At 27.3% G+C, this 17,889-nt stretch overlaps 1 protein-coding gene across 1 annotated transcript in view; it reads right to left on the bottom strand.

The window, feature by feature from the left end:
• LOC132935207 (methyl farnesoate epoxidase-like) overlaps window positions 1-14,721 on the bottom strand; it is a 28,330-nt gene extending 13,609 nt beyond the window's left edge. The window contains exons 1-3 of the mRNA XM_061001686.1: window positions 14,661-14,721; window positions 14,043-14,504; window positions 11,668-12,568 (exon numbers count right to left, since the gene is read on the bottom strand). Coding sequence (XP_060857669.1) covers window positions 11,668-12,568; window positions 14,043-14,504; window positions 14,661-14,721 — 1,424 coding nt within the window. The remainder of the gene's footprint in view (window positions 1-11,667; window positions 12,569-14,042; window positions 14,505-14,660) is intronic.
• Between the last annotated feature and the right edge of the window lie 3,168 nt (window positions 14,722-17,889).

Genomic DNA, 17,889 nt, shown 5'->3' with positions numbered 1-17,889 from the left:
TCAATCCTTAGATATAAAAGTTGAACATTTTATGCATTTTTAACTACAAAATAATTATTCAATTTTAAATTTGATAAATTATATCAAAATTCGAACTATAAATGCTTATAAAAAAAATTGTGCCAATGTATTTTTAACATTTTTCAACTATTATTGTAACAATATATCAGGAGCCTTCTATTACATTTTCACTCATTTTTACCAAACTATTAAATTTTTACTAACAATTATAGAAAAAAAAACTAAACAAATTTAAATTTGAAATGGTCTGTAAACAGCTCAAAACAAGTTAAAATATTTTGACAATTTTATCAAGTATATAAATTGATAAAATAAACATAAGATATAAATCTCAAGTGTCTACGGTTATTCGTTTTTGAATTACAACAAAATAAGAAAATAGCTGCATGTCAAATCGAGTGAATATCCAATGTTATAAAAATATGAGCTTCAAACGATCATAAAAATGTAATTTGATTTGCTTGTAGACATTCTTTTTATAATAAAGGTAGAGGAACTACAGAATCTTGTATGACGATTTCAAATCTTAGATTTAAAAAGAAAAATTTTTATGAATTCTTAACTTAAAAAAATTTGCTAATTCTCGTGATTTTTCCGTATTTTGTCAAGATTTAAACTTAAAATGGTCATAAAAAAAAACTGTGACTAAGGACTTTTAATATTTTTTAATTGTCATTGTAACAATATAGTATTTTACAGTATGTACCTTTGGGCGTATTTGCTTTTTAATATTTACCCTTTATCCGGACGAATGGGCCAAATTTTTAGGGTCAAACAGGATATTTAATGATTAAAGAATCCATACTTCGCTATAAATAGTATTTATTGTTATAGGCAAAACCTAATGCGCCAAACAGTGTGTATACTGTCCATTAGTTATAACGCTAGGTAGGTACTACCAAACAAGAGTTCACGCACAGTGCGACAAAATGAGTTACGAGTTAAGTTTACAGACGCCCACAATAAACTATATAATTTACAAAACTGACGGATACTGTGCATACTTGGGTATCACAAAATATAAAAATCAACAATGAGGTAACAATAGGTATGCCAAAATATAAGTTTTTCCCATGTAAATTGCATTAACAGATCAGACGACCCGCGCGATGCAGTTCGCGTCGTGGACATATACTAAATGGTACAAATAAAATGCATATAATATTATGTACCTATGAATATGATGATTTGCGATAAAACTAAAATAACTCACAACAACAGATTGTGTTTAAGTGCGTGTGTGTATGTGTGTATGCGTCAGCTACCGAAAAATAATTATTATTTCGTGGACTGTGTGGTGGAGTGGTGATCGCGGAGGAAATTACTATTTTACACTTCGTAATTATATTATTCGGCCTGAACAATTTTAAATGATAATTTAAAATTGCCATCGTTATCCTTCAACAATCACATTGAATACATCACATGTAAAGATTTACGTAAACTTTGGGTTTCATTCGCCGTTATGCGACAGACTTTGACGAAACTCAGTGATCACTGTCTTATAGCAATATATACGTCTTCGTTAGTAAGATCGATCCTAGAATATGGGTCGGTAGTATGGTCTCATTACACTCGAAAAAACATGGCGTCCAAAAAAGTTTTTATTTTACTTTACCGGTTATGCCTTAAAAATTAACCACGCACCACATGTCTATATACACCGGTTACTAAGATATTGAATTTAGCTAACCTTGACACCAGCAGGAACATACTGGAACATACGATTGGACATACGATTCATTAACAAGATGGTTAATGCAAAATAGATGCTACTCGTATATTAAATAAACTTGCAATTCGTGTACCCAGGATTGAATCACGAACTATACATTCATTTCAACTCAGTTATCGTTCAACAAATTACTTATGTAATGATACAGGGAATAATAATGCGTCTCTTTAATTCAGAACCCAATCTTTTAGACTATAAAACCTTAGTGTATAAAATCTATACGATACTATAAGATCATAGTTCTGGACCACAATAAATGTTTATTTTAATTTGTTTTAATTTTTCTGTACAATAGTCATTGCTGTTAATAAATTATACATACAAGTCAATATTGTTAGTAAGTACCTATTTTATGAGTCAGCTAGCTGCACCAAGGACCACTCCAGTCCAGCTAAATTTCCACCGTCCACCGTTCCGAAAATCATCCAGCCAGCTTCAAGGGGTGCTAGTTCTACCAAACTATACTAAATCGTTACAAAATCAAGTCTTCCAACTCCAAAAAAACTATCACACATACAAAAAACTTATTCCCCGAGTCCCTCCCCATTGACCCCTCCTCTCAATCCATCCCATCTTATGCTGCTGCTACTTCTGTATTCAAAACTGAACACTAATCCGCAAAACTCAAATTTAAAATTAGCTGTTTCAAAATTCTTATCCGATTTAACCTCCATAATAAATTCTTTTCTTTCTCCTATATTAATAACCAATTAATTATGGCATCTACTTTTAATATTATTTCTGTCATTATATACATTAATATTCCGTTTTGTTTATTTCTTATCTGACATTATTATCTTATTTATTATTATATCATTATGCTCATTATGTTTAGTTACCAATTATTACTTATTGTATCACTATATCTATCAATATTGTAATTGTTGAACTAAATAGTTGTACTGGAAGTTCTAAATAAAAATAAAAAAAAAAGTACCTGTTTTGTAACTCTTATTTTAAATCACAAAATTAACGTCCACATTTGAGGTTAAAACTTGACTTCTTTTTAACTTCTAAAATTTTGTTTTGTTTACTTATAAGTTATAATACTATTAAAAATGTATAAAGTTATGTTAGCTGATTTCTTAGAAACTTTTAAGTTTAAACTATGGGAATTTGGTTGAATTGTTAATAATGAAGTTATGAACAAATATTTGTAATTAAAATTATTAATAATAGGTACAAAGGGTTCAAATAAAATATGAAAAAATAAGCTAAAAATAATATTAGGTACACGACTTTTGAACTGAATGTTTATATCAGCATTTTCTAAAGACGATATAATTTTCAAAAAATTTTGATTTGTCTTAAACTGTTTAGGGACATTTTCAGTTTCCAATTTTATTAGTTATTTTTTCTATAATTGCCAATAAACTATATTTGGTTGGTAAAAATCCTTGAAAAATGAATACAAGGCTCCTACTATATACTATAAAACACGTAAAAATTCCGAAAATGTGCAAATTATTTTGAGCTAGAAATTCATAAAAATTTATCTTTGTAAATACAAGATTTCAAATAAGTTTGTCTACCTCTAACAAAAAAAAATGTCTACAAGCAAATCAAATAAAATTTTTATGAGCGTTTGAAGTTCATATTCTTACAAAATTGGATTCGGTTTCTCATGTAGCAATTTTCTTCTTTTCTTATATTTCAAAAACGAATAACTTTAAATACATAAAAATTTTCACCGATTGTTTATATTAGCATTTTTTATACACCATATAATTTTGAAAATAATATGAGTCTTTTTGATCTGTTTACGGACATTGTCAGTTTTTATTTTTTTTATTTTTTTTTTCTATAAATATCAATAAATTGTTTTTGTTGGGTAAAAAAGCGTGAAAATGTAATGCAAGGCTCCTGATGTATTGTTACAATAGTAGTTGAAAAATATTAAAAATACATTGGCACAATTTTTTTTTATAAGCATTTAAAGTTCTAAATTCGACAAATTTATAAAATTTAAAATATAATAATTATTTTGTAGTTGAAAATGTATAAAATGTTCAACTTTTATAGTTAAGGATTGAAAGGTTCCACGTACATAGGTTCTTTATAAATTACTTTATTGACAATAATATCATCAAATATACTTAGTAATATCCAGTGTTGGGAAAGAACGTCGTTCACGATATTGTCACTCGTTTTTTGCAAATTCCAGTGTCCCCGGCTACACATACAAGAACAATAATATTATGATTTCTACATATTTGTAATAAACCTTATCGGTTTATCATAATAAGTACCCTAGTATTCGCTTAATTTTATCACTAGGAAATCCTTATCAAAATGTAACTCAAATAACGTGTCAGATAATATTAAAAATTAATTCAGTTAATTTATAAATTGTATTTTTATTTTTTGGTTGGGTCGTATATGTTTATGGGTTTTTAATTTTATATTGACTGCAGGCTAGCTCCATGTCCCCAGCCCCCCCCCCCCCCGCCCACTTTGGAATTTCAAAACAAAATTAACTCCATTCGTTTGCGCTTTGTTTCTACTGATTTGTGCTTTCAATCCCGTCGTTTGTGCTCAATTCATTCCAAAGTTATTCAACTTACAAAGTCGGGGGGACATGCTTAGCCTCCCACTTTAGAATTTCAAAACAAAATTAACTCCATTCGTTTGTGTTTGTTTGTGCTTTTAGCCCCGTCGTTTGTGCTCAACCCCTTCCACAGTTATCCAATTTTGAAAGTTGGGGGTTAAAATTTAATCCAAGTTACTCCCCTTTATCTTGCGAATCTGATCAAAACTGTCGACATAGTAATTTTTACCTATATGGTCTTTAGTGGTAAAACATTCGGTTTGTCCGAAAACCCATACACTTGTGGATTAGAAAATTATTTTTATTTTTTTTTTTAAGTTTGTACCATTTTAGGAAAACAATATTTTCGACCCAACAAATGGACTTACAGCCTAATACTAAAAATATAATTGTGATACAGGTGGTACTTTAAATACATTCTATGTATTTTGGAAAATCAAATGATGTGGATTTGAAAATAGTTTTTATTATAAGTACACGATTGTCGAACGTTAAAAAAATAATTTCGACTCAATCAATGAAACTTAAGTATAACCAATATAAAATATTTTTATAAATATTATATTCTATACCCAATTTCATACCAGATAAGGACATTTCTAACTAATTGTTGTTCCTGTTTTGTGTCAATTGCAGTGTTTATATTAAAAATAATATATTTAAACATAATTTAACTATAAATATACCTATGCATTGTAATAGTAATATTCTGTTATAGTGATGCAACACACCGATACAGCGCTTGTTTAGAGTTTGTTATCCTCATTATAGTTATTGTAGTTTATTCGAGAATTGTTCAATATTTATTGAATTATATTTATTTATTGAATAGGCATATATTATACAAATGCATAACCTATATAAAAAAATACGAATACAAATGTTTGTATTGAATTGTTATATTAACATAATATTATTTATTATTATTTTTTGTACATAATATATTAATTGATTAATTAATATTATTTGATCGTCTTAGGTTTTTTAAGACGATATTTAAGTTACAAATAATAGTATTAGGTATGCATTATAATATTATAGTTTAATTTGTAAAATTATTTATTGTAGAAATGGTGAAATACATACGTTTCCTTAATACCTTGTTACACGTACCATCAAATACGAATTACCAAAGCTGGGCAAGTCAATGATTTTTTTTAACTCAGTTAAGTTAAAAGTTATACACACTTTTTGTTAACTTTTTATTAAGTTAAAAAAAGTTAATTTGTTTATACAACGCTAGCGTACTTAATTTTTTTCCAACCCAAAACTAAATTATAGACTATAGTGTTTATACGTTATATACAGTATTTCCATATAAGTTAGATTCAAATGATATAGACTTTTAACTTTTAACAATTCACGGTAAATATTTTTTGACATGAAAAATAAATATATTAAAAAAGTGAAATATAATAAAATTAAAAACAAAATAAATTAACTCAACTTACTTCTTAAAATGAAAAATTAATTCGTTTATTTCACGTTAATTAAAAAAGGAATGTAGTACCTATGTTAACTGTAAAGTTATTTAAAAGCCAAAAGTAACTAGTTAAGTTAAAAGTTTAAATTAAATTAACTTTAACTTTTTAACTCGTTAATTTAGCCTTGCGAATAACATACATTTATTTTTAAATATAGAATTTTTCAAATTTCGTATTAAAATTTAATAGTAGCCAAAAAAATCACCTTAACATCATTTAGCACGTTCTGAAACCTCCAGCACCACTCTAATTTTATTTTTTTGTTAACAATAAACTGATGTTATAAAATAATCATACAAGTTGTACACTAAATATATATTTGCAAAAAATAAATAGTGAAATGCGTGTGTTGTGAAGATAAGAGAATATACAAATAACGTAAAAACACATATTTATACCAATCACAATCACATAAATACTAATTGTAATCAAAAATGAAATAGTTCAGTAATTGTAATTAAAATAATTAAGTAGTTAAAATAATGTGTATTAGGTATTAATTAATTGATGTTATAGAATATTAATTTTAGAATCTCACTTTAATCTGTTGGCTGTTCATTATAATGTATAATCATTTTTTATATAACATTTTTCTTAAATTTTACTTACATTGTACTCTTAAAAAACCTTTATTTGAATGAACGAATGCATTATATATTTATATACATTTATTGGGTACGGTAAAAAACACCATAAAAAATGTGTTCGTATAAGTGTGTAACTATAGTAGGTACTACTTAAATAGTAATGTTAACTTCAAATGATAATAATTATTCGTCTTAAAATGATTAATACCTGATAAATTGATTTTTTCGATATAACATTGACGTGCGTAAAGTTGGCATCCTAAAATTTTCGTATCATCTTCAAAATACATATTATCTATATTTTCTTTCCAAATCAATTGCAACCATTTGTAACATAAAAACAAATTTTTTAACTTTTATTATTCTTAAAACCTGTGTACGAGTCTGCAAATACCGTTAGGTTAGATAATAACTTTTTGAAATACGCTTTTTAAATAATAATATAAGCATAATAAGAAAAAGTTATAAGTCCCTAAGAATAACAAATTTTAAATTACAAAAAAATAGTTAAAACCTTTACTTTTTAATTAAAATAATATGTACCTAGGTAAACAAAATCATACAAATTAAAACTTTGTGTCTTTTAAAAAATTTGATTAAACAGTTTTCTAATCCACATCGGTTTGATTTTCCAAAATACATTGAATGTATTTGAGTCGATGATTGCAAAAACGACACGAGTCACATTTTTTGTGAAATTCAGATATTAGCAAAAACACATGCTAGTCATCTGTTTTTATGTGTTGAGTGGAAAAACGGCTTCAGTCATAACGTTTTTACCTATAAGATTTCTATCAAAAGATCGTTAAAGACTTCTTTAGTCAATGACTTGTGTCGTTTTTACACTCAACAGTAAATAAACTCTTACATGTGTCTATTTTTAAATCAGTAATTTTAAGATTGAATTTGTCATGTTGATACGGGTCGGTTTGAATTAGTAGAACATTATTTTCCTATACGAGGGCATTCTTTCTTAGATTGTGATAGAGATTTTGGTGTGATAAAACGTACTTTAAGATAAATTGATAGAATTTATACACTACCTACGTGAACATCTCAAGTTAATAATTTAGTCTAGTAATAAAAACAAATTCAAAGTCCAACTTATAACACATTCAGACATTTTTGATTTCAAATCATGGTGGAATAAATATTATAAGAAAACATGCAATTCGGTAGAATCTTCAAAAAGATCAGTTCCTCGTGTCGCTCGGTCGTCTTATCTGTTAATGCAATTCGCATGGGAAAAACTTATATTTCGGCATACCTATTGTTACCTCATTGTCGATTTTTATATTTTGTAATACCCAAGTATGCGCAGTATCCGTCTGCAGTTTTGTAAATTATATAGTTTTTTGTGGGCGTCCATTAAATTAAACGTCTGTAAACTTAACTCGTAACTCATTTTGTCGCACTATGCGTGAACTCTTGTTTGGTAGTACCTATACCTAGCGTTTATCTAACGGACAGTATATACACACTGTTAGGCGCATTAGGTTTTGCTATTACCTATTAGTTGTTACTATATGTTTTCTCCGTATTAAATAACAATAAATACAATTCATACCGAAGTACGGATTCTTTAATCATTAAATATCATGTTCGACCCTAACATTTGGTCCATTCGTCCGGATAAAGGGTAAATACTAAATACCAAGTATGCCAAAAGGTACACACTTTAACACTTTAACACTTTAGCATGCAGGTAAACACTTTAAACCCGTAAAGTGTCTCATTAGAATAACATTATCAACATTGTTGAACGGGAGCGCGTAAAATGTCCGAAAATATTTTGTCCGAACAGTATTTTGGCCGAAAAATATTTTATCCGAAAAATATACATTGAGAAAAGTATTTTCTCAGAACTATATTTGATACGAAAAATATAATGCCAGAAGCATATCTTAGCCGAAAAATATTGTCATCGAAAATAATAAAGCAGAAAATATTTCATCCGAACCGTATTTTATCCGAAAAATATACTATAAGAAAATATTTACAAAGAAAAATATTTTATCCGACCCGTATTTTAGAAGAAAAATATTTCATCCGAACCGTATTTTAGTAGAAAAATATTTCATCCGAACCGTATTTCATCCGAAAAATATTTAATTCGAAAATGTATCATCCGAACCGTATTTTAGTAGAAAAATATTTCATCCCAAAAATATTTTAGTCGAAAATATTTCATCAGAACCGTATTTTATCCGAAAAATATTTTTGTCGAAAATATACCATCCGAACCTTATTTTATCCGAAAAATATTTTAGTCGAAAATGTATCATCCGAACATAGATATTAAAGAATGGAGCCATTTGTGCTTATCATACGGGAACGAACATGAAAATATTTTGAGGTTATAGAGGTCTTAACACAAATAGATATATGTATAATTGTATAACATTTATGATAAGACCTCTGTTAGAATGAGAGGCAATGATAAAAAACCATAGACCTTATACTATTTTAATCATAGAGTAATATATACTATATACTATATAATAGACGGTGCGTGGTTTTAGTTCCGGTGTCCAAGAGTGATAGCGCTGATCAAGGTAGTACAACGTACACCACACATGCGCTCTAGATGAAACAATACTCTGTATATTACTGTATATAATATATATATCAGGGCTTGCATTTGAAAAAAAAATTCCGTTTTACGTTATTTACAATTAAAACGTTACACAATTTTTTTCGTTTATCGTTATTCAGAATTAAAACGTTACACAATTTTTTCGTTTATCGTTATTCAGAATTAAAACGTTACACAATTTTTGCGTTTATTGTTATTCAGAATTAAAACGTTATCCAAGTTTTGAATTTATCATTATTAAGAATAAAAACGTTATTTTACCCAACATTTTCCAACAATCCAGTAAATAATTTACTACTTAATTTTTTCCAACATCGTTACCAGAAAATTATAATTTATTATTTTATTAATATTCAATATTGGTATAAATGGTATTCTATATACCAAACACCTAGGTATTTTATATAATTACGTTGGTACCTATACTATACCAATTATTATTTAATATTTTAATTTAATAAATTACCTAGGAATTATATAAAATCACTACACATTATATTACCTATAATAGCAAAAATAAAACCATTAATTATTATTGTTTTATAAGTGTTAGAATTATATAGTCATTTTTACAACATTTCATATTATGTAAATATCATTTAAAATTAGACAGTAATTTATGTTTTACACATTTGCACTGATTAGTTTGACATATACCTGAAATGTACATGAAATACATTACTTGAAATGTATTTATACCTTGCTACAATTGCCTAATAAATTATAGAAATATTGAGTATAGACTATAATATTATAGTATTCCTATTACTATATACACAAATAATGGAATAAATACTAACACCAATATGTAAGTAAATAGTAATGTATTCAAGTATATATATGATACTACCCATGATAGCGTTTTTGTTTTAATATTTAGCTAGGTAATATAAATAAAACTATAAGACTACAGAGTAGACTAAGTACAGAGTGAATAGTGAATACAAAATAAGCCTATACTCTATACTTCTACAGCGCAATTATCGGGGCATTATTAATCATTAATAATAATAATAATAATAATAATAATTATTATTATTATTATACTAGGTATTAGCTATTGACAATTCAGTTTAAAAGTTATCAATAACTCCAAAAAAATGCGGGTAGGTAATGTCCCAGATACGGGATATAATATAATCAATTCTTAGATTTTTTTCTAAGACAAAAATAAATAGCATGAAATAAAATATATTTCTACGAAACCAATATACCTTAAATACCTTTAAATAAATGGATTTTAAATTTTCAAATAATTTTGTTTTGCGTTATTTTTCGTAATGATATTCTATAAATTACGTTTTGCGATATTTTTTGTTTAATGATATATTATATATATTGTTAATCGTTATGTTTTGTTTTGCGGTATTTAATTATTTTTGATTATCGTTTTCCGTTATAATTACGTTTACAAATTTCAATCGTTATTTGTAAAATATAACGTTATAATCATAACGTTATTATAACGTTTGCAAGCCCTGATATATATATATCACTGTAGCACAGACCGCACACCCACCCTCATCCCGCCAGGATGTTCCGACTATTAGTATAAATTCCATGTAAAAAACAGTCTTTCTCTCTTCCCCATTCCGGCACACTTTTATCTATTTTATTAATGTATCTATATTCTATGCCATAGAATCTATGGCCTATCCATTCTTTATAATATCTATGCATTTTGTTCAAAAAAAAATATTTCATCAGAACCGTATTTTAGCCGAAAACGTAGGTCAATGGGAAGGAGTCACAATTAATAAACCAAAGTTAATGTCACTTCGGAACCTACTTACAATACTTTATGTGGTTACCCTAGTTATCCCAATGATGAAATAAAATAAGAAATTTAAAAATATATAATGTATAATTATAATAATAATAATAATAATAATAATAATTTATTTACGGAAATAAATTCCAATTACAAAAATATTGTAGTGACAGTTTGTGTTAAGTGCACATAATATGGGTTACAACTTAAAAGTAATGTGAATACAAATAACATAAAACAGAACAAAATAGAGAAAAGAACAAAGGAAAAAAGAAGAAAAAAAAAAGTATATGTATACAAATCTTAAATATTAAATAACGATTTAAACTTAAAGATATTATATAAAAGCAGCATAGTATGAATAAATAATTATATAGAGAGTATAGTGGTTATAAATGTAGGTAAAAAAAAATAAAAAGGGGGAAAATATGATATAGAAAGCAGAGAAATAGAAGAGGATAAGAGATGATTAGATCAAATATTAGAAAAATTAAATAAGGTAGTGTTAAATAAATCTAAGTCTTTAGTTGAATTAGCTGCTGACATAAGTATATTTGCAGGGGTATATAGCATATAGTTTGAAGAGAAAGAGGAAAGATAAAAAGTGGAATTATTTCTGGAATTAGATTGGTTTACTCTAAAATTTAAACGTTCAATTATTTCGGGACAATCTATAATATTATGTAATAATTTATATAAAAATTTACAGTTTAAGTTAATAAATCTTTTATTTAATGGCATTATATTAAAGAGATTACAAACGGTTTCATATCCAGAATGAGGAGTTCTTATATAATGATATTTATATGATAGGTATCTTAAAAAGTTATTCTGTACAGTAGATAGACTATGGTTTTGGATAATATTATTAGTACGCCAAATTATAGAGGCATAGTCAAAGTTAGAACGAACTAGCGTAAAGTACAAGATTTTTAGGGCTGATTCATCGTAAAAATCTTTACACATACGTTTTACTAAGCCAAGTTTCTTGTAGGATTTGTTTCTTATATAATTAACATGAAAATTGAATGAAAGTTTTGTATCGAAAAAAACACCTAAGTCTTTAATTACATAATTACGAGTTAAGATTGAATTATTTAATGTGTAATCAAAAAGTAAAGTATTCTTTTTTAAAGAAAATGAGACTATAGCACATTTATCAATATTCAAAGACATATCATTTTCAATACACCATTGATAAAGGCTGTTTAAGTCACATTGTAGTTCTAATGCATCATTAGTGCATTTAATATTCTTATATATTTTTGTGTCATCCGCAAGTAAAAGACAACTTGAATGTTTTAAAATTTTATTAATGTCGTTTATGAATATCGAGAATAGTAAGGGTGATAAGTGATCACCCTGAGGAACGCCGGATAAAATATTAATTCGATCTGAAATATAATTTTCATATTTTACGGCTTGAGTGCGATTGGTTAAGAAGGAATGAATCCATGAAAGAAGTGGGTCATAAAATCCATAAGCTTTAAGTTTTGTTATTAGAAGAGAATGATTAACTCTATCGAAGGCTTTTTCAAAGTCCGTATAAATAACGTCAAATTGAGATTTGTTATTGAAAGATTCCAGAATTAATTGCTTAAATATACTAAGATTAGTTATTGTTGAACGCCCTGGGCGAAAACCATGTTGTTCATTTGAAAGAATGTTTTCACATAATGGAAAAATTTTATTATTTACTAATTTAGAAAATATTTTTGGTAAGATTGAAATTTTAGAGATAGGTCGATAATTAGTAACTAATGATTTATTACCTTTTTTAAAAATTGGTGTAATAAATGAAAATTTCCACTTGTCAGGAAAAGATACTAGTCGTTAGAGATTTGTTAAATAAGTAAGTTATAATAGGTGATAATATAAATGACGATTCCTTTAAAAATTTTGCAGAGATACCATCAGGACCAAGTGATTGATTTTGGTTAGTACACCAAAATTCATTAAAAACATCCATTATTGAAATATTTATAGAGTTAACACAGAATAAAGAGTTATCTAATTTACTGATATTGGAAATATTATAACTATTTAATGTGTTTGGCTTATATACGTTTGAAAAATGTGATTTAAAAAAATTGACTATCTCGGACCCAGAGGAAGTTTCTTCATCCAGATATGACATTACTGCAGGTAACTGTAACGATGATTTTTGTGATTTATAAAATTTCCAAAAATGTTTTGGGTTAATTTTAACTGAGTTTTTGAGTGTTATTAATATATACATTATAATCACGGTATCTGATATTTTTACATTGGGTTCGAAGATTAGAAAAAGTGATATATGACTCGGGTAAATTTAATGTTTTATAAGCAAGATGAGCAATTTGTTTTTGTTTGATTAAGATTTTTAATTCCTTACTAAACCATATAGGATAAATTAGTTTATGTCTACGTTGTTTTGGGATAAAATGATTAATTGCAATATTAATATGTAAATATAAAAAGGAAATATCATCATTAATATTTGAATTAGAATTAAAATAATTGAACCAATTAATAGAACCTAGATAATTTATAATACTTAAGTAATTGCCTAAATTCCAGTTAAAAACATAATTATTGAATTTTAATTCACTAGAAAATAAATAATTATAAGTTATAGTTATTGGAGGATGGAGGGGGTCAACAGGAATAATAGGAAAATTATTTTTTTCAACGTTTATGGATATTGAATTAGATATAACATAATCAAGTATTACATTATTTAAGTTAAAAATCTGATTGTACTGAGTAAAATTAAAATAAGATAATTTATCATTAAAGTGTAACTCAATGTTAGAATAATTGGCTGAGGGAAGATTATAATCACCCAATAATAAAATATCATGATTAGGATGTTTGTTATATACAAATTCTACATAATTGAAATAGTCATTAAAAATATTAATATTAGAACGAATTGGAATATAAACTGAGCTTATAATGAGAGAGCGATATGGTAATCGAATAATAACAAATAGTAATTCAATTTTATTTTCATGTAACAAGATAGGTTTTGAGACTAATGTATTACGGACAGCAATTAGAACGCCACCACCTCTTGATAGAGAACTGGTTTGTGAGTTTCTGTCATATCTGTAAACTTCATATCCATGAAAACCCAGTTCAGATATAGAAATGTTATCAGTAAGCCAAGTTTCAGTGAAAATAAATATGTCATATATTGAATTTGGTATAAGTCGTTTTAAGCTAGAGAGTTTGTTGTTTAGACTTCGTGCATTCTGATAATAAATATTAAGATCTGACTGGGATTTATTTAAAAATTTTTATTTTTGTTAATTATACTTGGAATGCCTTTATTGTATTTAATAATTAGATCGTTCTCGCCATTATCTCTTCGTTTCTGTAATTGTTCACGTAAATTTCTCATATGATCACGTTGCATTGTTGTGCGATCGGAAGCCAGGCGAATATTAGACCAATTTGGAGAATTACGTAATTTTGCTTGCGAACGAAGTAATGTGAACACTTCAATGGTATTGGATAATACAACTTTTAAAGGACGTGACTTATTTTCAGTATTTGAATTTGGTTTTCCGAGACGATGACAGGTAAATTTTGTTGGATTTGTTTCCATTGTGTTAAATATGGTTACGAGTTGATCATAATCAGTTATTTTAGTTTGGGAATCTTCCTTAGATTCAGGTAAATTAAAAATAATTAAATTACATGAGCGTGATTGTCTCTCCATTACTTCAGATAATAAGTTTTCATTAGTAGACATTTGAGAGGTAGAGATTTTTTTTTCTAAAAGATCATATTTATTTTCCAGAACAGACATTTTTTCTTTGAGCATCTTATTTTCCTCGGATAAAATAGATATAGTTTTAATTATATCGTCAAACTTTTTATTCAAGGCTTTAATGTTATTATTTGAAATATTAACTGATGAGATTATCTTACCTTGAGAGGCTTTAAGTTCATCTAATGAAGATTTGATATCATCTAATGCGGTTGAATCCATAGTGTGCGTAATAATTGTTAGTAATATATAGTAGATAAGAAGTAGACACAACCGGTGAGCACGACTGTCTAGATTGAACTATGGACAATATAGTTACCTAAATCAGCCGTTGAATTTTGATAAATCAATTTTTACCTTTGCAAATTTTTATTACTTTCTAAAGACGTCTATATAGTGGTATACTACCAAAAAGTCCGAGGTAAAAATTAAGAGGCATAAAAAGTCAAAGGTGAAAAAGTCCGAAACATATAATAAATAATTAGGTAAAAGGAAAAATACCGTGTGATGCACTATCAAACTTCCAAGTAGTGTAAATATACATTGGAACTAAATTATTTACCTGACAAAATTAATAAATAATCGTGTATGTACTAATAACTACTTTTTTGGACTTTGAACACTGCTTGACTTTTAGTTGCATGTAGTAATCAAGTACTTTTTCTTTTATCTCAATTATCTGGTTTGTCAAGTTTTACTCGTACCATATATTATAGTCTATATTATACATCCGATATACCTAGTTAATATGGATTTATTACGACGGACTTTTTACGCCTCGGACATTTTTCCTAGGACTTTTTTACTACAGACTTTTTTTACCGCGATTCCTATATCGTATATGTGTATATTAAAATATTTATCTTAAGGGGAAAAACCAACTTAAGCGTTATAATATTATGATATATACTAATTTTACAGACTAGTGTCTTATCACAAAAATGTAAATTTGGCTTTTGAGTCTTTGACTATGTACAGTTGTCACTCGATAATTCGAACCTCGATAAATCGAAAAACTCCATAATTCGAACTAAACGCCGAGTCCCCTGAGAAAACCTCTATAATTAGAAGAAAATACTTGTATTCCGGTCTCCTCGATAAATCAAAATGTCTGTCGGTGGGACACACTTTACAATTCTAATTTTTGTTTACGAACCTCTATAATTCGAATTTACTTAAACGCGATTATATGTAAGTTCATAAGTAGGTATGTATATATAAAGATTATGTACAATCTATTTGACGTACTCGTTATGAAACTAATTACGACGGTGGTTAAATATTATCGTAATTTATAAATGTTATCGTACCTTACCTACCTAATCTAAAATTTAATCGTATTATTTTACCAAAATAAACCTCTGCAATGGGTAATCCGTTGCTGAAATCGAATAAAACGTAGTCAGTCGCAATATGGGTCCCGTAAAGTACAAGACGTGTTTGTCGATAGCCGACAAAAAAAAAGTGATCGCGGATTATTCAAACACTCGATAAATCGAATTTTTAACTCGGTCCCCTGAATTTCGAATTATCGAGTGACTACTGTAATACCTATTGTTATTTTTGTTTATTTATATTTAAACATTTTTTCATAAATTCGTGTACCTAATTATAATAATTTGTATTATTAATGTCATGCTTTAAAAGGACATGAAACATTGAGTTGATATCTTTGGTCGCATTCACATTCGGAATGGTTGAGATTTTGAGAACGTCTGTAATATTAAGAAAGAATATTAAGAGAGTAGATAAAAACATACTAAGAAATACCTAAATACCTAATAATGCTGCGAATCATGCATTCAGGAATGAAGATGATTGGTTTTAGTAGGTATGTAATTTTGTACAAATTTGAATTTAAAATGTTTGTATAAAATTACTGTGTTCATATATTTTTTGGATTTTTTGGTTACAGTATGAACTATTTATGAAAATCTTTGTTTTATAATTTTTTAAGGTACTGGTCTAGTTGACCCCCGCCAGGAAGGCAATTCCCCCGCCACTCGTATTTTTGATGTTATAAAATGTATAATAATATACTGATATACTATGCATCATTTGAGTGCAGATAAAAAAGGTACGAAATCATATACGTTAGGTATTTGTGTGAAATTCTTTAATTAGATATTTTAAGAATTATATTTGGTAAAATCCGTGTAATAAAATGAATAATTATATAAGATAGGTATAACAGCGGGTGCTGTATACAATATTATGAAGTACCTACCTCAGTTATTCAGTTGTCGTCATCTGAACAAAAATAAAATTAATTTCCGAAAAATTTATAGTGACATAGTGCATGATGTTTCATCGGCAATAATTTTTTTGCAAAACCAAAATATTATCCATAAGACTAGGACTTGTGACAGTGAACAAGAAATGGTTTTGGATACACAAAGGGGTCGGTGGCAATGTCATTTAAGATCATGTCGAACAGAAAAAGGTCTTTTATTATATTCATATTTATTATTATTATTTTTATATTTTATTATATTAAATATTTATTCATATATGAATTATTCTGGACATAGCAGAGTTTTGGCCACCTGCATAATTTTTATTATTATTTTTATTTTTATTTATATTATTACCATATATTTTATACATTTTTATTTTGATCGCTTGAATTGTTCTGTATAATCATAAATGTATAATTTTTAATAAATGTATAATGTATTATTAATCGTACATTCTAATATAAATTATTGGTTATCGAAAATACAAAATGTAAGTGGTGGCCGTCAAGTAAACTTGAGTGGCGGGGGAATTGCCTTCCTGGCGGGGGTGTCAACTAGACCAGTGCCTTTTTTGGTTACAATAATTGATTATTTTCGAGATTTTGATAAACTTTGTCAAAATTCGAACTTTAAATGCTTATAAAAATTAATTTCGCATAGGTATCTATTTTTAATATTCTTCAACTGTTATTATTGTAACAATATATCAGGACCTTGTATTATATTTTCACGCTTTTTGACCCTACAAATAAAATTGTATTGACAGGTATAAAAAAAAAAGCTAAAGAAGAAAATTTTGTCATGAAGGTATCGGAATTTATAAAATAAACATATTATGTATATTTCAAGTATCTACAGTCATTTGTTATAGAATTACACCAAAAACCAAAATCAATTTTGTCGAAAACCGATTTTACGTAAAATTACTGTTTTCCTTAATTTTTTTTTTTTTGTTTTTCCCGTTGCTTTTGAAAACTACCGAAAATATAAATGTTGATCACCCCAATCCGCCAAATAGATTCACTTTCCCATCGAACAAGATACTGTTAAAGAAAATCGAAGTAGTTTTACTGCCCCTAACCGTGACAGACACAAAAATAAAAATATAAAATAAACACACATCATTGTAAAATCAATACATTCATCGCTCTGC

This window comes from Metopolophium dirhodum, chromosome 1 (assembly GCF_019925205.1).
Source record: "Metopolophium dirhodum isolate CAU chromosome 1, ASM1992520v1, whole genome shotgun sequence".
Taxonomy (NCBI): Eukaryota; Metazoa; Arthropoda; class Insecta; order Hemiptera; family Aphididae; genus Metopolophium; species Metopolophium dirhodum.
The sequence above is the reverse complement of the archived record's forward strand: the minus strand, read 5'-3'. Positions and strand labels throughout refer to the sequence as shown.